The sequence below is a fragment of the Fistularia commersonii genome, chromosome 8, assembly GCF_037954325.1.
Source record: "Fistularia commersonii isolate RoL2024-O1a breed Wild chromosome 8, RoL_Fcom_v1.0, whole genome shotgun sequence".
In the NCBI taxonomy this organism is placed as follows: Eukaryota; Metazoa; Chordata; class Actinopteri; order Syngnathiformes; family Fistulariidae; genus Fistularia; species Fistularia commersonii.
Genome location: NC_141291.1, coordinates 5,896,540 through 5,917,660, shown reverse-complemented (window position 1 = coordinate 5,917,660; position 21,121 = coordinate 5,896,540). Strand labels below are relative to the sequence as shown.

Below are 21,121 nucleotides of genomic sequence, written 5' to 3'. Positions count from 1 at the left end.
TCTTCAAGGCAATAGTGATGATAAAAATATCTGATTTGGAACTTAAGATTCAAGAAAACTGCTAAAAATTACATCTCCAAACTGACCGAAGGAGTCTCTTGGAGAAGTTTAAAAGCGCACAAGGATGTTCCTGTGAAATACAGTGCGACGGCGTCATCTAGTGGTCATAGTTTGTTACTGCACTACAGCTTTTCATCGAACAATAAGAAATTTATTTCTATTACCCTATTGTACATTTTCTATTCGGTATGTATGTTTCTTCCTAATCCCTAGGTATCATTATTACCGGCTATGTGTTTTTGGATATCGTTTGATAAAGTGATTGCTTGTTATTGTATGCCACTGCAGATGTTCCAATACTTTTGGTAATCTTCAAGTAATCTTGAATTTGAAATAAATAGTATTTGTGCAGCTGAATTTCAGTATGTTTGGTCAAAAACCCACTTGTAATTTTTGACATCTTTTCTTGCAATTTCAGCTGAAACGCACTTGTGTTCACATCATGTTTCATCAGGATTTTCTCGTACTCTTAATTTTTCAATCCGTTCTTTTCAATCCAGTTTCTATCTGACTTGATATAGTTTTTACTGTTAAATCTTGCCTGGTGTTATTCTGTATCATATTTTTTTATTTCTATTTCACTGGTTGTTTTTCTTCTGAGGTACCGGATAGTTTGTGGAATAAAACCAAAAAAAAGGATGTCTGATGCTTATTCAATGTATGAAACAATGTCAAATATAAAAATCTCAATTACCACCCTGATATTTGTTGTTTTTATGTTTTACTTTAACGTAATTACTCAATAATTTTGCGTCAAATTTGGCTGGATTTCTCAAAAAACAAAATGACATCGAATGATATCACACACAAGGTCTAGAAGTTTATATGTAAATATCGAGCATCACGTTCAATTGATTCTCACGTTACTCATAATCTATCTCACAAAACGCGGTGATGATGCTTTTAAACGGGGAGAGGATGAAGACAAGAATTTTCGTGACGTTTTACTTTCATTCCATAATTTATTTTTATACGATTGTAGGGAATTTAAATGTTTTTCGTGTCATTCTTTGGCCTGCTCTCCGCCCAGATCCTTAAAACTCCTCTTCTTCTGCCACGTTTTTCCCCTTCTCCGAAGAGAGGGAAGTCAATGGGATGCTGTACCACAGCATGATTGGTGCAAAATGTCAAAGTCCCGCCCTTAACCCCGCCTACTATCTATAACCATGTCTCCAATTGGTCAAACTTTCAGCCAATCACGGTTACTAGGCACGTTAGCTTGCCTGGTATCTAGGCGAAGACGTGATTTCTTGCATGTTGAATGAGAGTCGAAGGCAGACGTCAACTCGTTTACGTCTGAACAGCTAGCATACCTTATTAACTGAATTTGGAAAAAAATAAAATACTAATAACGACGGGAAAGCAGTTACGGTGAATTTTAAACAAAATGGCTCAGAGAAAAAACCCCAAAACCAATGCCAAAAAAGGTCAGTACCCTCGTCTTGCTAGGTTCTCTTGCGCCCGAGACGCGCTTGGTCAAACCACGCAGACTTCCTATTGTTTTCCTGCTGTTTCCATGTGTTTGCTTCACAGGGGAATATGCATGATTACCATGGAAACGCAGAATTCGTGTTCGGGATCTTTAACATACGCTCTTTAACACGGCTACGATGGCGAGACGTTAATTCATCAGGTTTTACAGTTTTCACAATTGATGCTCGTTACTCGTCATTTTAAGTGTGCGCCTTGCATGGCATCAAAATCAGTTCATTTGCAGCGAAACGTTGAGCTTTATTCAATCGAAACTATTTTGGTGTTTTTTGTTTGTACCCGAACTGTGCAGTGCACCTCATAATTTCGTGAAATTGTGTCGATGGATGTTTACGTTGTGTTCGTCGCACCTCTGAACAGCGGCTTGTTAAAGTAGACGAAATTTGAATGGAGCGTGGTTCGCGTTTTCGAAACTGGGCCGTTCCCGTCGCTGTCAAACAAGCCTGAATTTCCCGAATCCAAGGCGCTAAAATAGATGATAAATTCAAATTTCAATCCCGAGGCTTTGCGTGTGACTGTCAGTGTTTTTTGGGGGGGTCTCGGATACTGGACCCTGCGAACGATGTCAGGCTAAGTTAGCCCGCTAACAGGAGCTAAACAGCTATTAACTTTTCCCGAGCTTAATGTTTGTGCATTGCTGTGCATCACGTTTTCTGGCCAACTTTTTGGGTGCAGAAGTCAGCGGAAAAGATTTAATGCTTTTTTGCAGAGCTTATTCTCAAGCCGGATATGAAGCTTTCGTGACATTGAACAAGAAACTCAGAAATGAGTAAGCACTAGTCAAGACTTTGAATATTCCTTTGCAGGACTACTTCTCACATTTATATTCATCTTTACGTTCATTCCAGTGCATGTAGGATGTCTTCCTCAAGCTCAGCAAAGAGTCTATGCTTCCTTTCTCTCTGTCCCTTGATGACACACACTCAAAAACAAGTGATGATAAAATGATTTTTATCTGTGTTCCTGTTGTGTTCTTGTTCATAGGCCCTCAGAGGACAATCTTTTCGACTACTATCCAGATAGGGTGCAGACTTTCACCAATACTACTTTAGCGAGGAAGTATTTCTTGGCACTAATGTATCTATAAGGCTGTGAATAGATTGAGCAATAGAGGTTATCAGCCTTTTCATAGACATACAAGCATCAGTGTGTTTGTTGTACTGCACAGAGCTAAATCTTCCATGTGATTTGTTTGGTTGGTTTGTTTCAGAGTTACACATTTCCAGCAGATACCAGTCAAACCAGTTACATATCAGTTCTTGGTTACCAAAGTTCAGCGTTTGGATGTCCAATGCCTCGGGTTTGATTAAAAAAAAAAAAACAGATGGCCGCTGCTGTTGGTATTGTGTTGCTAACCATCCACAGTCAGATCAATCACTGTCACCCAGTTAGCGTCCACTCAGCGTGACACGTTCCCATACTTCATTTCCTGTTCCGTACTTCAATCTAGCACTCACATTGTTCAGTTCTCATTCATCACTTGTTTGATTCCTGTCCTTTTTTTAATCACAAAGTTTCCACATTTCTTATCCGACTACAGGATGCATCTTCTTCGCGCACTCAGTTCCCATGCTTTGGTACTTTCATGTACTTGCGTTTCCTGGTCACAAGATCCAACAACTGTTCCAACTTGTAGCTAATTTCTGGGCAAAAACTACAAACCTTTTTTTTTCATCTCCATGGCGACTGCAGGGCTCTGTTGGAAACATTTAAATAGATATTAATGAAGCTGGAAGTGCATTGGAAAAATGTATTACATTGATACGCCATAATGTAATATTCTGCATAGACACAAATCTACCACATACCGTGCTTTTTTAATATTTATTCATCAAAAATTGCACTTTTTTTAGTTATTATTTTAAAAATGTAAAATATTGTGATATATTAAAAAAAAGCCACAATACTGGCAGTTTAAGGGCCTGTGGTGTTGCCTCTCCCAAAAATATAACCGAGAGTTAATTCTAATTTTATAGCAGTTTTGCCTCACAAGCTCTTTTAATATTTAGCACAGCTCACAGACAGTTCTTATGTTATCTTACTAATCATATAAAGAAAATAATTCAGCCATGTGTGAACATCATGATCTACAAGTGTCCCGTATCTGTCTGAGATGCGTGGGTTAACTTTTCATCGCTAGCATTAAAATGCTACGGCAACAGCAGCTGCGACGGGGAGGGCAAGACGATCCCGTTTTTATCAGCTTTTATTTTAGCCACGCTCGTCCTTTTAAACGGCGGCGTGATTGGCCCTGACGGGACACCCTCCACAGCTGAGGCTGACGTGTGTGTGTGTGTGTGTGTGTGTGTGTGTGTGTGTGTGAGAACAAACAAGTGTCAAGGTTATTGAGTGAGTTATTCTGTCCTCTCTGGCATCTCTCTCTCTCTCTCTTTCTCTATCTCTCTCTCTCTCTCTCACACACACACAATCTCCCAGGGTTTGTCGGCTCTAATAATAGTGTGCGATCAGGTTCTGGACGTCCGGCAGCTCATCATTCTCAAACACTGGACTGCTGGGATGAGGACGAGGAGGAGCTCCGTCATTGTCCTCATCCCTGTTGATCACTCCTGCACTCGCTTACTCTTGCTCGGATGTTCCATTATTTCTCTTTTCTGTAACGGTTGCATTCATTTTTAAATTGTAGTTTGTTTTTTTTAAATTTTGCACCTTTGACCTATTTAACGTTTCCCTTTGTTTGTTTTTTGGTACTTGAAAGTCACTTCTCATAGTTTGGAAGAAGGGCTCCCGTTTTCATGCAGCGCTACCGCCAATATGGCGCTCCCTTCTCCTCCACCACCTCTTCAGCTGCGGCTCCCGTCGAGGAGGTGCACGCCAATGAGGAGGCTGAGGAAGGGACAGAGGAGGTAGAGTATGTTGAGGAGGAAGTTTATGAGGAAGAGGAGCAGCCGCTCCTAGAGGAGAAGGTTGTCCTGGAAGCAGGTGGGGACCGGCATGTCGGGCAGGTACCTGATTTAGATCGGATTGGAGTTCGGTTTCTAAGAATGGCCTGGTTTCGGCTAGAGCAGGAGAGGCTCCCCAGGAGGAGGCCGCTCCCATGCAGACGGAGATGAAGTCCGATGGCTGTGAAACAGGTAGGAAAGGGCTGTGAAATTAGCTCGGCATGGATTGGCCCAGTTTGGCATGAGAAGGGTGTGCAAGAAGAGCTCTGGACCAACTGGTTTCAGGCATTGCTTGGCTTGGTTTGACTCGCTTCTACCGCATGTGTTTTGTTGTTAATGCAAAAATAGCCACTTCCTGATTTTGCTGATCATGATAATGATGAACTCCGGCTCTTGGGCAATGAAGACTGCCTAAGCGTTTCGACGCAGATCACTCAGCATGCCCGTTGTCTCAAAAAGAAGATCCTAAATTCTGGATATCCAGAAACTAGCTTCTTGGAGGTAGTGAATCTGTTTTTTTTTTTACCCTTTCCTGTCTGCCAACTCGTAATAGCACCCCATGCAGGGTAAGAAGGAAAACATGCATTTTTGTAAAGTCGTCAACGTCGTGTACCCAAGACTTGGGGATCAAAAACTGGACTTGGCGTTTGACATACTTAAGGGTTGGACCATGAGGATGACCTTTCGCTTGTCCAGGCAAAATGACCAGTCTACCTGTGTTTTTATTTTTGAAAGCAGAATCAGGGGATCCTGTGGTTACTAATGTTTTCCAACAAGAGATCATGCATGAGTACAAGAGCTGTAAACAGAACTTCCCTTTGACCCAGTTTAAGCCCTTTTCGATTTGATCTCAATCTCTCAGCAGAGAAACTGAGCCATGTGTAGGATTTCACTTTAAATCTCCCGGTGTCAAAGGTTGTCACAGTCGGTGCTCCAAAAATGCATCCTCTGTCTTAGCAGTCTCTGAAAGACTCTGAGGCTCTCACACCTTCCGGACATCTTTTTAGTGCCGAACCAAATGAGTTGTCCTTGTATTTGAACTACCTCCCAAAAGTGACCCCACCCCTCATTTAGAGCGTCACATTTGAACATGTAAAATTTGTTACAATGTTAAATTTTTCACCAACTATTATTAGTAATATGCTTGACCCTCTGAGAAAGCCCCCCCCCCCCAAGAAACAGAAAATAATCCTGTACTTGTGAATACAAGTCACAACCTTTTAGGCCGTTTTGTACAACATTCTGTTGCTAACTGTCTCCAGGGGGCCGATACTGTTGAGATCCTGGTCTACTCTCCCCTCCAGCTCCACGGCAACTAGCGGTGTCTAATGTTTGGTCTTTTTTTTTTTTTTCCCCTCTGACCCCCACTCTCAATAAACCCATACAACATGTGGTCACCACTTATGTAATAATTTTCAAACAGTCGGACCTCGATGCTTTCACAGACCCTTGAAGTGCATTTGCTGCCTGTACTTTTACAGTAATTAGACCCGATTGTGCTTCTTTTCAAGCACAGCAAGGAATGGGAACAGCTGCTGTGCACACTCTGAGTCTATTCCTGTGTCAGGTTGCCCTCTGAAGAACCAGGCATATTGTCTCCTTGGTCTCTTCCTTTTCTTTGATTTGGAACAAGTATTCCTATGGGACCATGGTCTTCGCTATTAATCAACAATGAATTAAAATACAATACCATTATTTGGGGTACTGCATAGGCGGGGCCAAAATGATTGCATTCTTTTTAGCAAATTTTCTTGCAATAACAAGGGTGACTTTTCTGCAATCAGTAACTTGTTCTTTTGGAAGTCACCCTGTTTCTAAGACTGAGCTAAGAGCCACTTACAAGACTCTTCTATGTTCATGTATGGACCAATGAACCGTCCTTAGTAGCCCAAGGGCTTTTTTTTTTATACCAATGGACTTAGCCCTCTGTCCATTCTCTGCATTCATTTTGTGCATAATCCTGTGCACTTCGTGGCGCTTGCTGCTGCATAGCCTAGCGAAGCAGTACCCCCGGAGTGTTGCCCAGTATGCTCAAGGGTGACCAGGGAAAGAACAAGAACAAGAAGACAACATGGCATCGGTACAACAGGGGACGAAGAATTCTCCATCCACATGGTGTGATGCATTTAATGGTCGCACAGACCACCATCGTATACTGCACTGTTTCTATGTTTGTTTCTTTTGTCTGAAATGGCACTCTGAACCACCCCACCCCCCCTTGTGGATGCATTGCTTAATAACCATGGCAACATAAAGTATGGATGTGATGTTTGGAAACGTGTGAAAAGGACATACCTATTTCCGCAAAGTGAGTATAAATGAGCCTTTAAAGCTGTTGCGATGTCTTGGGCTGTTAGCAGCTAGCCAGATTTCCGCCGTCTGCAGTCCCTTGACTGGCCACTTTTTAATTGACTCAAAGGGCAGCAAGGTCCCGAAGCCTCACATGAAGAGCAGGTCTTGCAGAAGGAAATGCTTGGGTTATTCCATTGAGTATCTTGCTAAAGAGGAAATTCCAATGGTGCTTGATAAACATGTCATGTCCAAGGATATGTACATTAAATTGCCTCTGCACCACCTGCATACCTGATCATTGGTTTTCCCCAACGCCCTCTGAGTTCAATAATCCCATTTGGATTATTTATGTATAGCGGTTTGCCAATTCGTCTGTTCTTATTTCCAAAGACGCCAGAATGGGTTGTATTTTATTTTCTCCTTGTTGAGTGCGTTGTGACGGTGGGGCAGTATAAAGTGCCCCTGATCTTGCTGTCAGAACGCCGGGTTGTATGAAGTCCAGCTGTGCAAGCACAGATTTCTAAGCTATGCTATTCTGTCTTTGATTCAGTCAAGACCACTGATTAAGATTTAAACATCTCATCTCAAAGAAATCAGACTCTCAACCCTTGAGATTGTTTTCACTCCGTCATCGATGACGATCCCTGAGATGCCTAGTTGTAAAATCCCAGCTTTCGTTTCCTGTTGTACTGAGGACTTCTCAATCTTATTTCCTCATTTCATTTCTCCAACTCATTCTTTCATCAATTCAGGTACCTTCAAATTGTCAAATTCATTCTTCTCCCCTAGTGTCTCTTAAATCTTACCCCGAGCTTAAGCAGTCCATCTCACCTTCCCTTCCTCCTCATCTGGCTCACTCTTCCATGCTGGTTTTCTTTCCATGACATCCTGCAGTGAACAGTGCCGTAATACATAAATACTTGACATACACAGCCCTCAGTTCAGGTCCTCGCCCATCTGTGTTGTATAGAACTCCTGTTGTGCGGAAATCCAGACAGAAGTGAAGATGATTCCTGAGGTTCTTGGATGATGGAGATCTTCCCTTCCTCTCAACCCTCTGGGTTGTCTCCAGGCACTTTTGGACTGTTTTATCTTGCTTTTGAAACCAGAAGTGGAGGTGCCGGACAACTCCCTGACACACACCCATGTTATTTCCACGGCTCCTAAACAGAGGTTGGGAATCCTGTCAGCTGACCCTTACTCTTGTCCCACAGCCAGTCATACTAACACGATATGGACCGTTCTAAAATGCAAATACACCAAATATTAACCCTCAGCCCAACTCTTTTGCAGAGATCTGAACTGTACACAGCTTGTCTGCACTCATTTAAGTAGAATTTCAATTATAAAATTAATGTTTGCTACTTTCAGCACATTCTACAATGTCGGTCCACTACCTGGAATGAAAATCTGACTTTGATACCAGACTCCCCAATCCGAATTACGATATGCGGCTATCGTCCAAAATGAAATCCAGTGAGGCTAGCGAATGTGTTTTTATTTTCTCCCTGTGTTGCTTCCTTACGTGAAAACCTAGCATTAGCTAACTCCATACTTATTTTGCCCATAATGTCAATGTTCCTCTGCAATCCCCGGAAACCCCTTTGTGGCAAAGCAGGCCATAGCAGGTCATATGAGTTCCGATGGAATCTTACAAAGACCCTGCCTTGGAGTGGGGGCTGAGAAGGTTTCTAGGAACGAAGGTCCATGGTCTCTGGTTTCTATGCTGTCTGAAATGCACAAAGAAACGGCCTAGTTGCTGAAAAGGTTCTGGGAACGTCACAAAGCCCCTAGAGTGTGAAAGCAGCTTTTCATTTGGAAATCATACAAGAGCAGAGCAAGTATCTGATCAGGAGGCGACAACATGAAGTGTCATTAAGTGAATCCACATGGAAACCGCTTAGAGTCCACATTTGTAAGCAGGTAAGTTGGTTATAGTTCGGTAACCTGGCCCGTCACTTGGGAAGCCACAGAAGATGAGCGTAGTCACTGATAGGGCTCTATTGTGACGAAAGTGTATACCTGAAGGAAGGGTTGCAGGCCGTGACCTACTAAGCAGAAGGAAAAAAAAAAAAAAATGCATGAAAGCAGAAGTGGTAAGAGCTGAAGATCAAATGATGTCTCGATCTTATGACCTTAATTTAAGACACAAGCATTGCAAAATGTGAAACATCCGTTGACTTGTTAACACTTAACATTTCCACTCGTGTCCACAGAGGTGAAGACGACACCGATGGAAAGCAAGAATGGAAAGAGGACAGAGGGAGGAGCGGCAGCGGGAGGAGGAGGAGGAGGAGGAGGAGGAGGTGGTGGGGATGCGGGAGGGGGTCCCAAACACTCCATGGTGACGTGGTTCGTGGTCCTGGCTCTCCTGGGTGTCTGGAGCTCTGTCGCCGTGGTCTACTTTGACATTGTGGACTACGACACTGTTGTTGGTAAGTAGGCAGGCAAATGACCCTGTATCATATATATCAGATGGGCTTTTGGAAGTAGGTGTGTAAAAGGAATATATTGAACCATCCCACTGGGGGGGAATTTCAGTTCACATGCAGTAGAAAGTGGGTAGTGCAGTAAAGGTCATTGATAACAACGTGCAGGAGTAAGAAATATAAATAACAGAAAAATATAAAATAAGCATAAAAAATATACAGTAAATTAAAAGGGATAAAGAATATTTACTGTACACGATCAGTGCAAAAGTGGCAACTAGATGCGCACAATCGTATATATCTGTGTGTGTGTGTGTGTGTGTATACACTTTATTCGTGTTTACATGTATGTATGTGTGTGTGTGTGTGTGTGTGTGTGTGTGTGTGTGTGTGTGTGTGTGTGTGTGTGTGTGTGTGTGTGTGTGTGTGTGTGTGTGTGTGTGTGTGTGTGTGTGTGTGTGTGAACTCATCACATGTAAATGATGCGAGGTTCCTCTGCCAATTCCTGTAATGTGCAAATAACAGTAACCCACTACACACACACACTGAAGGCTGTAGCTATACCTACTTCCAAGAGCTTTATAAAGACAATCCCTGGAAATCTATCTGAGAAAAAAATCTAGGTGGTAGCTCCCTCATGAGAAAAAACTTTTTAAAGGCCCACCGAGAGATCTCTCGATTTTTCTCTCTCTCTCTGTAACGCACACACACACCAACACACACACACAATGTATATATCAATACGAGACTTGTTTCAGTTATCATGAGTACGACGTTCACGCAAAGCTTCACATCCTCTTTCTCTATAATCCACACACCGATTAACACGCTCGCTATGTCCCAGAACTGACGACCCACTTGTTTCATCTCCAGCCTTACTTCCTCTATTTCACCTACTCATGAACTTATGAGGTCATTCTTCTCGTCATTGAAGTGAAACCTGGCCATTACGGCGATGCAGTAGACTGTTTACTGCGGTATATGACTTCCTGTTTGGAGGGTAGAAAAAATAAAAAAGCCAGACCTCCGCTGTCTGGCTGCATGGCAATGGAAACGTACAAATATCAGGTATATCATGTATTGTTGGAAATGTTATCATGCGTACTTATGCACATCTTTATTGTCATGATACTGCGAGAATAACATTAGTCTTGTTCTTAGTACTATATAAACACAGACATTTTAGACATTTTGTATGCTTGTTATCAATAGATATTGACACGTATATTTAAAAGTGGGGGGGGGATCAGCATTGGCACTTAACTTTCTTAACATACCCCTATGGTTAGAAAGAAATGGATAAAATACAATTATTAATTTTTATATATAGGGTCCTTGATTTGCGCCATTTTCAATTTAACGGTAGTGTGCTGCTGTGTGCGTTCTGTGCATTCGCTCTTTCACTTTTGTGATTAATGTTTTTTTTCCCACTTTTTTGTGGGAAATACACTAAATACACAGCTCCCAAACGCAAGGCTTCGCTATGTAATGTTCTCCTTTTCAGTTTTTTGATGCATACATGTGACCTCAGGGTGTTTTAGGCTGGGGTGGTCCTGACTTGTATTGAAAATGGCCTCACACAACTCGAGGAGCCCCCATTTATCTTTATACAACCCAGATTTCTGTCACACAGCAACAGTGACAAGAACACTTTTGTTTTCCACCCAAAAATCACATTTTTATTTCTTATGTAAAGTTCCAGACCCAGGATTACTATCATGATGTCCCATTGTGCCTAAGAAGAAAAATACATTTTATTTCAGCACCCTATTAAACACTCAACAACACCGTTCAGACAAATACACGAAATACAGATCCAAAGAAACAATTAAATTAAATCAATAAAACTAACAAAGCGGTTTAAAAAACAAAAACATATATGTGCATATATAAAATATATATATTCTATTGCTTTGTATCATTTCTCTCTCTCATCAAGAACAGTGGTGTAGATAATAATGCCGTGATCTTTTGTTTAGTTCTGGCTTCATTCTCTCTCTCTCCTCCCTGTGTTATCTCTGCATGCAGCCAGAGCTAAGGAGTTTCGCACGAACTTTTCTCAAGTGTTACAAGGTACGACGGGTCAAATGTTCTCCCACGTATAAAAAAAAAAAATTAATACCCCTGACCCCAGTTTTTGATCACTGAAACTCAACTGGTGTCAGATTCTGAAATAAAATTAAAAGAAACTGATGACTTTCCTTCATTCATTCATTCATTCATTCTCTCACACACCGAACAACATGGCCACCCTTCTCGCGTATGTACCCAGTTATGTCCAATTCAGGAAAATGCTGACGTGCATTTTCAAAATAACATTTTTTTTCGTCAAATAAGTCTGTCAGACCGGCCTGATGTACCTGGTCAGCAGGATACATTCATAATATTTATAAATGCTACCGAAAAGTTGATGAGGTTGTTCACTTTTTGTGCCTTACACAGCACGAGTGTCCATCTTTGAAAGAGATTGATAAAGTATAAAAAAATGTTTATACAATTTCAAATTTATAGAATGTATAAATTAATATACTTTTCAAATGATTCACTGGTACGTTAACATTTATCACATTTAATTTTTTTTTTTGGTTCATCTTATCTTAGAAGGTTGATGGGGCCATCATATTAATATTAGTGACATTTCACATGAGTTACTTTAACTGTCTCCTGTTGGCGTGTTCGCTCATCTTCCTCCTCCTCTTCTTCGACTCCAGGAAAGCTGATGGCCTTCGACACGGATGGAGACGGAGACTTTGACATGGAAGACGCCAAAGTGCTGTTCGGCAAGTCCCCTCAAACCTTAAAACCGCGCTCACTGCGACCAACTCGATTTGTTTTTTTTACCGGTTGAGTGACTTTGCTTGGCGCATGTGAACAATAGAGAGACGCAAATAGTGCTTTGCATTTATTTAGTGCTAGCTTAGCGCTTACTTAGCACTTTTATAACATTGGAAAAATAGGCTTCAGAGCTTTTTTGATATTTCTTGCTTTTTAAAGGGAACTTCTTACTAACTGAAGGTAATTTCTTGCTCATTTTATTGTAATTTCTTGCTGATCTTTAATGATTGCCTGCTGTTTATTCATTTTTTCAACACGATCTTATTTTACCAATGTCCCAATGGAAAATCTCTATAAGGATATGAAAATTAAAATAATTTGCTGGGGGAGGGGGCTCACAAAAAAAAAACAAAAAAAAAGAAAACTAAAATTCCCCTTATACACAAAGACAAATAGAAAAGGACACCCCAAAAAAACACTTTCTTTCTTCTTTTTCCACTTTTCCAAAATCAAAACTAGTTTCTCATGATCAACCGGCAGTTTGAGAAAAGCACTTCTGCCCCCCCCCTGCAGGTCACGCTCACGCAGGAAGGACAGATATTTATCTACTTTTTTGTGACTCATCTGCAACTTCTTTAACTCACTATCTTTCTCTCCTCCTCTTCATCGTCATCCTTTGTTTTCTGTTTTTGCTCTGCGCCGTCCCACCCCGCCTCCTCCCATCTTATTTTTTTTTTCTGTTTCTCCTTCCTTTGCCTCGCCTCCCCTGCTCATTTTTCCATCGTTTTCTCTCAACCTGCTCCCTCGTTTTCCGCTTTGCTGTTTCCACGTTCACCCCCTCCCCTCTCTTCGCCTCTCTCTTTCGTCAGGCCCGGTCAAAGATGACGAAGGTAGTGCGAAAGCGGAGTCGCTTGAGGAGATTCTTAATATTTTAGCTGAGGAGGGCTCTGATTGGATCTATGGCTTCTTCACCTTCCTGTACGATGTAGTGTCCTCACCTGTAGAGCAGGGGAAGGAGGAGGAGGAGGAGGAGGCGGCCGCAGTGGCCGAGAAGCGGGAGGAAGGCGAGGATGTGGAGGTCAAAGAGGTCATACTGGACCTCCAGAACCAGTAGGAGGCTGGGAAATTGAGCCTGCAGCCGGTAAAGAGGCTCCCCTTGTGCCGCGGACGAGGACCAGAAAGGGGCGTAGGCAGGTACAGCTGCAAGAGGAGGAGGAAGAAGGCAGTTTGTAGCACAACAGAGAAGATGTTTCAACTATGTGGCCAAACCAGGCCTTAAAAGAAAAGAAAGAATGAAAGCCATCTCAGAACTCCTGCAGGGCTTTACATGCCATGAAACCAATGTCCAAAGTCTAGGACATCACCAGTTTACCCAATTGTGTCTCATGTGTGTGTTCAGTTGTACTCAGAATCGCCGAAAGGTGTTATACTGAACATTTCCATTTATAAATGACCAAACATGAATTACAGTTATCAACAGAATGTTTTGTGTCGCAGGGATACTTGCCCGAGTTAGCATTTGCATGCTACTAGGCTAGAGCAAATGCTCTAGGGGTCCCTCTGTTTTTGCTGCGGCAACCAAAAGAAATTATGAAACAACTCGTGAATTTACAAAAAAAATTAGCAAGAAATTGCCTTAAAATTATTTTTTTCCTAGCAGGAAATACAAAGAGGGAACGAAAAATTCCTAGGGTTTCCTGTTTTGTTCTTTGTTTTGTTTTTTTTATTCCTTATTCGGCGGTTAAAAACAAAAATTCATATTACTTGATGAACCCTCCAGGATGTCTGTGTGACTGTTATATTCTGCTGTGTCCGTTGCTGCTCCCCCAATGTGATGTTCTCTGTATTAACACTACTAAATTCTTCTCTGCCTGTAAAAAACGCTAAAAACTTTTAAAAAAGTTTTTACGTTCATTAACGATGCGTCAATCTATCGCTTATATTTCCACTTAGTTACACTTTTTTCTTTACACTCTTAATGTAAAAAAACATACACTCCGTACCACATTCACTCTTAGTCGTGCTGATTTTTTTTTTCCCTTTATTAATGAATGTATTTTGTGTGACTTAATTCCTAAAAAACACAACAATAATCGTCATTACCAATGATTTGCCTTGAAAATCGGTTCAATCTCGAAGCCGGCCAGAATCTCCTCCCTTTCATAATCAAAGCTTGAATTCTTGGTTCATGCAAGCTGCAGAAAAGCCAGTACCGAGATGAAAACTTGCCCTTTATTGTAATAGTTAATAAAAAAAAGGTTCCTCTCCGAGGACAAACACAGGTTAGCATCAGCGTGGTTGTGTGTGTGTGTGTGTGTGTGTGTGTGTGTGTGTGTGTGTGTGTGTGTGTGTGTGTGTGTGTGTGTGTGTGTGTGTGTGTGTGTGTGTGTGTGTGTGTGTGTGTGTGTGTGTGTGTGTGTGTGTGTGTGTGTGCGCGCGTGTGTGCGTGCGCATGTTTATTTGTTAACTTAACTTTTGTTAAGTTCCTTAAACACAGATGTACTTCGATTTTTTTTATTTTTTTTTTATTTCTAATTACAAAATAAAATGCTGAATCGTGTTTTATGGAGCGAAGTCGTCATTTTAAGACGTTTGTCTACTTTCCACGACAAGATGGAAAACATGGAATGTGCGGGCAGCACAGCTGTCAAATCATGTGACCTGTGCAGCGAATCGGAGTGGTCACGTATGACCCTTGTTTAACATTCATCACAGCTTTTCAGTCCCGATCGGTCGTTCTTATATCCTCCCCGACATTCGCGTTATCCAAGCTGCCGATTTTGAGTTATCGAGCTCCGCAGAAACAAATTGCGTTTCCTCTCTGTGTCAGACAAGACGCCGGCAGAAGCAGCAGCAGCCGCCGCCACAAAGGCCACTGGCCGAGGTACGCGATACGACTACTTGTACGCATGCTTGTTTGGCTTTTTTTGTTTACGACTTCATGTGTGAGAAGCACGGGTTGGTTTGATAAACTGCTAACACTTTGCCGTAGCCCGTTGGTATCGACCGAAACTCTGACAGGAAAGCGCCAAGTTGGACAGTTTATAACTGCGCTAAAAAAAGTTCCCATTCAGCAGCTGTATATGGTACAACTGCGAGTGTGCACGATTGTCAAGGAAACACAATAACCCATCCATGAAAGTGCACGGTATTGTTTGAAGTGACTGCATTGTACGGAGAAAGACAGGCCGGCCAGGTTGTCCAGTCCAGGTGTTGGTGAACACCCATTGATGGGATCATCTCAATTTATTTAATTTACAGTAACACCTTATACGAGTTCAGTCGATTCCGTGACTGAGCGTGTAACTCAATTGGAGGTATTTCAAATCAAATTTTCCCATTAGAATTAATAGGAAATTATTGATTCAAAGATGCATCAAGATGACAATTTAGAAATATTGCAGTTAAGTGACATAATCAGTTTTTAAATAAAATAAGTTGAATGGTTACCTTTCTGCCTGGATGATATATTTTTGAAGTTTTAGTTGCAAAAAGCAGCAGCGGCTGAAGCGCAATTAAATTTCAACACAGTTTGATCACAGATATCTGGGAATTTTTTTAAATTTTTTTTTATTTTTTTATGAAGCTCCCAGGCAACCTCCACTGGATCAGACTCACCGCATTTGTAAAACTTGCAAAAATAAAGTACTTCGGTAACACCGCTTGCACGAGGAACCACATTACCTGATAGCACACCTAGCTAACATTAGCCTTGCCTAACAACTATACAAAAAATAATGTCCCAGGCCTGTATCATCGAATCCAACCAAATCTTAGACTGGTGAATCGTAAGCGAATCACAAGGCCAGTGAAAATGCACACCCCAGTTTGTTAGCTGTTCTAATTAGAAAAAAATTACTTTCGAAATGAATGATGTATGAAAATAATAATAAATTAAGTAGCGGGGCGTGGATCCTTTCGGTTTCTGTCGATGGAGCAAACACTCAGCCTCTTTTTAAAATGACCAAACCGGTCCCCCAAACTCCTCCGATGGCTCATCCGTCTGACGCTCCTGCTGCCTGCTGCATCAAATCCTCACAGATAACGCTCTCGGTCACGGTATCTCACCAACAACAACTTCTCCATCTCTTCCCTGACAGCAGTTCAGAGCTTTGAAAATAGTCTTGACAGTCTCGGCTGGTGTGATAGCCTTTATCGACTTCAAAATCGAACATATCTCATGATCCTACTGCCTCACCAAGTCAACAACATGTGCACCTTGCTCTTGTTTTTGGATGAATCATGCTATATGTCCAAGAACATTGTTCTTTTCTTCGTCTCAGCACTGCCGTTTGCATCCACTTTCTTTGGAAGCATCAAGCATCCTCGGCTCACATCAAATACCCTGATGAGCGATGGCTCATCTCATAATTCGCAGGTTCATTCGTATTTGACGGATGATCAGTCAATCCTTCGGGACCCTGCTGAATCACGCTGTTTCTGTGCTAGTAAGCCTAGCATCTTGTCAAACTTGCATGTTAACCCTCTCAAAGCATCTTCTTGGATCTATTGACAGCGATCTGTGCAACGGCAAGAACCATGCAAACTCGCTGGGCCACCTAGTGGCGGAAGCTCACTCATAACTCAGATCACGACTCACGTCATAATACCAAGCCAGGCGATTGCTCGTTTCTCAAAATTTGTGAGTTGGCTCGCGAGTCAAGTTTTCACAGTATTTGACTCGGAAGATCAGTCAATCCATCGATACCCAGCTGAATCCCATCTTTGTTTTGCTAGTTAGCCTAGCATCTTGTCAAACTTGCATGTTGCCATCAAATGGAGGTTGCTTCCTGGATGATGTCGACACCAACCCCGAAGAGTTACTGCATTTCTAACATCTGGGTTGCCGTGCAGAGTTGATCCAGCCTGCGTTCCCCCCCTGTCCGCTGAATTGGTTTTTTTTTTTAACGTCGACCTCAGACCAGCCCCTCCGCGGCGCCAGGCTGCGCTCCGCCCTGAAGGAGGAGCTCAGGATGATCCACGAAAAGATGGAGGCCAAGCGAATCGCCCGCATCGCCCTGGCCGAGATCAGGGCCTTCCTCCAGGAGGAGCAGGACGAGAGGGAGGCCGAGTGGCAGAGGAAGACCGAAGCGCTGGAGGCCGCCCGCGAGGAACTGAAGGAGGAGAAGAGGAAGGAGGCTGAAAGACTGGAGAGGGAGAGGGCGGAGAGAGAGAAGGCAGAGAGGGAGAAGGCGGAGAAGGAGAGGATGGAGAGAGAGAAGGCAGAGACCGAAAGGATGGAGAGAGAGAAGGCGGAGAGAGAGAGGATGGAGAGAGAGAAGGCGGAGAGAGAGAAGGCGGAGAGAGAGAAGGCAGAGAGAGAGAAGGCAGAGAGAGAGAAGGCGGAGAGAGAGAAAGCGGAGAGGGAGAGGATGGAGAGAGAGAAGGCGGAAAAGGAGAGGATGGAGAGAGAGAAGGCAGAGAGAGAGAGGATGGAGAAAGAGAAAGCGGCGAGGGAGAGGATGGAGAGAGAGAAGGTGGAGAGAGAGAGGATGGAGAGAGAGAAGGTGGAGAGAGAGAAGGCAGAGAGGGAGAGGATGGAGAGAGAGAAGGCGGAGAGAGAGAAGGCGGAGAGAGAGAGGATGGAGAGAGAGAAGGCAGAGAGGGAGAGGATGGAGAGAGAGAAGGCGGAAAAGGAGAGGATGGAGAGAGAGAAGGCGGCGAGAGAGAGGATGGAGAGAGCGAAGGTGGAGAAGGAGAGGATGGAGAGAGAGAAGGCAGTGAAGGAGAGGATGGAGAGAGAGAGGATAGAGAGGGCAAAGGTGGAGAGAGAAAGGATAGAGAGAGAGAAAGCAGAGAAGGCAAGGATGGAGAGAGAGAAGGCGGAGAAGGAGAGGATGGAGAGAGAGAAGGCAGAAAGAAAGAGGATGGAGAGAGAGAAGATAGAGAAGGAGAAGGCAGAGAAGGAGAGGGAGAAGATAGAGAAGGAGAGGCTGGAGAGGGAAAAGGCAGCGAGGGAGAGGATGGAGAAGGAGAAAGCGGAGAAGAGGAGGATAGAGAGAGAGAAGGCAGAGAGGGAGCGACAGGAGATGGAGAGACTCGCCAAAGAGAAGGCGGCAAAGAAAGCCAGGGAGCGACTGGAGCAAGAGAGACTGGAGAGAGAACGGCTGGCGCGGGAACGAGAGAGGGAAGACAAGGAGAGGATGAGGAGAGAGAGGGAGAAGGTGGAGAAGGACAGGACGGCGAAGGAGGAAGCGGAAAAGGAGAGGACGGTCAGAGAGAGGCAAAGATCGGAGGTGGAGAAGGAGAGGGAGCACCTCGCCCAGGAGAAGGCGCAGGAAAAGCAGAGGCTGGTGAGGGTGAAAGACGCCCGCCAGCCCGCGGAGGGCGAGCATCACGCCAAATCCAACGCCACCATGCCCAAACCGCCGGAGGCACGGAGGGAAAGGAGCGCACCGGGGAGGAAGTAGGACGGAGCTGACAGGACTTTTCTCGACCCTCCACCCGCCCCCAGAGGCGACGGGCCCCATTTTGACAAACATTCGCAAAGAACCCAAACCGCTTCGACCTTTTTGTAAAAACGCAGTCGAAAAAATCAGGGCCGCCCTTTCATTTCCCGTCTTCCTCAGACGTCCAGGTGAACTCTTCCAGGTCTCGCAGCATCTTTTCTCCTTAGAACAGCAAGTAGAATATTTAACAAAAAAAAAAAAAAGGATTTTTACCCAACAAGAGAAATAAAATGAATTTACCACGGAGTCCTTGTCTGTCTTACTCGCATGTGGCGATGAATCACTTTTTATTTTTTTTGTTTATTTTTCTCATTTTCCCTGCACACGAGACCTTCAAATGTCCCTGAGGATGTAGGAGGTTTCAATTTCATGTGCCGTTTCACTTTTACATTCATTTTTCTCACAAAAACGGCACATCACGGGAACAAGTTTTTTTTTTGGTGGGGGGGGTTGTTTGCTGTCGTTAATAAGAATCCTATCTTTTATGTTGAATAAAGAGGGGCTGGTGCAGTCTGACTAACACAGACTTCCACGAACATTGCACATCTTCCTCCTGTCTGCTGTCGCCCTCTCGCCGTCTAGCCACTTCCTTCCGGAGGAGTGATATTCAGGACTGTGCTCGGACGGATGGGGGCCAGTTATGCGCTTGAAATAGATAAGAGCTCTCCGATTGGTCGATCTTCACACTTCCTTTCTGTCGCCGCCGAGACCCAGCTTGGACATCCGCTGCAAACCAACGCGGTCCAGCACGACATTTGAGTGACCGGTGAATGAGAGATTGAATGGTTGTATGTCTCAACATTGAGTGCAATGAGGGCGTGAATGGTTGCATGTGTCCACATGACGGATGACTGAGAGTGAATGTTTGTATGACTATATGAGACCTGGGCATTTATGGCACATCTAGCCTGTTTTGCTTTTTTACCCGGCCCCCCAAAGTATTTTCTTTGAATATTTTAATAAGAATTTTCAATCAATATTGTATTTAGAAACTCCTTATTTTTTCCTTTTTTTAAATTTTGTATCCAACATTGCATGCAAAATAATATTGGTTCATTTTTATGATCATTAATGATTTTAAAGTCAAAATAAAATACCCCAAAAATTTTAAATATTTAAATTGCAATTTTCATTTTGTTCAATGTACATGAATACCTAGTTGGCCCGCGCAAAAAAATCGTGAAATGTGGCCGGCCAGCCAAAACAATTGCCCACCCCTGGGGTACATATATAATATTTGAATGATAAAGTGAATAATTGAATGTGTAAATATCATGCAAATGAAAGAATGAATAGTTGTATGTCTCTATATGATGAGTAAATGAGAGTGAATGATTGTATGGCTTTATATTATGTTTGAATGGGAGTGAATGGATGAATGTCTATATGCTGTGTGAATGAAAGAGTAAATGACTGTATGGCTGGATATGACATGAATGAGAGAATGAATAATTGGTTATCACTAAATGTGGCCCTGCTATCAACTGGCAACCGGTCCAGGGTCACCCAGTGACAGCTGGGAGAGGCTCTGGCGCTGCAATGACCCTGAGTGCAGGGCGAACACAGCACACAATGAATGAACTATCGTAATAAATATGATAATAGGAAGGCCGCCTGCTTCTGCAGCCTTCCTTTTGCAGGCTCGATAAAGAGAGACACTTTTTAAAGGGACATTCTGCAAAACCACAATTCAGAATCAGGCTGAAACAAGCTGTTTACAAGACATTTAAGGGAAACACTATCCCCAGTCAGCAACTACAATTGAACAAAAGCAAAAAGGGACTATGAAATAAAATCCAGAGGGAGGTCGAGTTTGAAGACATGTTCCCCCCGAAAGACGCAGAGTTCGGAGATTGACGTTATTTTTGTGTCTGATTTTATTTCCCCTCTGATTCCCTGCACAGGCCTGAGAGAGGCACCGGGCACTGGAGAGACGGCAGGTAACAATATGCACGGACACACACACACATACACACAAACACACATTCCGGCCATATACCTGACTGGCCATCCGAGGGCGACATCCCTCTCTTTCAGATTTTATGTTTTATATTATTCAGCCCCAGGTGAAAATAGGTGCTGAAGTTTGAAATATTAAAATACACAGTAAATACACATATATATATGTATAGATAGACAGATAGATAGATAGATAGATATAGATATAGATATAGATATAGATATGTGTGTGTGTGTGTGTGTGTGTGTGTGTATCACTTTAGGTATGAGTTTTTACCTTTACCACTGTCACTTTTTTGTCTTTATAGGTATTTTTTCTTTTGAATCTGTCTTTTGTATATATGTATATTTCTGTGTAGAGTAAGGCACCATATAGTATTTAAAAATGTTTTCTAATGGTCCCCGAAATATTCTAAAGATTATTAAAATTTAGAAAATTCTGTCTGTGTTTGCACGGATGAATGACATGTGGTCCAGTGATTGACAGCTGATATATACAAGATAAACCCCGTAAATGTTGCTGATGGTACTTCTTGAAGTGCAGTGAATTTTAGCCGTTTGTTGACGTCATAACTCAGCTCCCCTTCCCATGTTTAGACAACAGCCGGCGCGTGTCCGAGCCGACCAATCAGCAAGCCAAAGAGCAAAAGGGGGAGGAGCCAGCCAAGAAGGCCCCGTCAGGTGTGTAAATTAATATACAGCCTTAATCTGAAATCACCAACATTATTGTAATATGTGAAGCAATGGCTAGCGTTCAGTTGCTAAT

The 21,121-nt window shown here is 42.9% G+C and overlaps 1 protein-coding gene across 9 annotated transcripts in view; it reads left to right on the top strand.

Annotated features, from left to right (window-relative positions):
• Window positions 1-1,314: 1,314 nt before the first annotated feature.
• Window positions 1,315-21,121, top strand: part of LOC147231711 (aspartyl/asparaginyl beta-hydroxylase-like) — a 35,767-nt gene continuing 15,960 nt past the window's right edge. For 5 of the 9 annotated variants that reach the window (XM_086150711.1, XM_086150712.1, XM_086150708.1 and 2 more), the window contains exons 1-7: window positions 3,841-4,491; window positions 4,578-4,643; window positions 8,960-9,178; window positions 11,201-11,245; window positions 11,884-11,952; window positions 20,301-20,336; window positions 20,953-21,036. In XM_086150711.1, the coding sequence (XP_086006837.1) occupies window positions 4,305-4,491; window positions 4,578-4,643; window positions 8,960-9,178; window positions 11,201-11,245; window positions 11,884-11,952; window positions 20,301-20,336; window positions 20,953-21,036 (706 nt within the window). In that variant the 5' untranslated portion in view covers window positions 3,841-4,304. Of the gene's footprint in view, window positions 1,488-3,840; window positions 4,492-4,577; window positions 4,644-8,959; window positions 9,179-11,200; window positions 11,246-11,883; window positions 11,953-14,777; window positions 14,832-16,867; window positions 18,643-20,300; window positions 20,337-20,952; window positions 21,037-21,121 lie in introns of those variants that run through there. The other 4 variants (XM_086150715.1, XM_086150714.1, XM_086150713.1 and 1 more) reach the window with 4 other exon arrangements.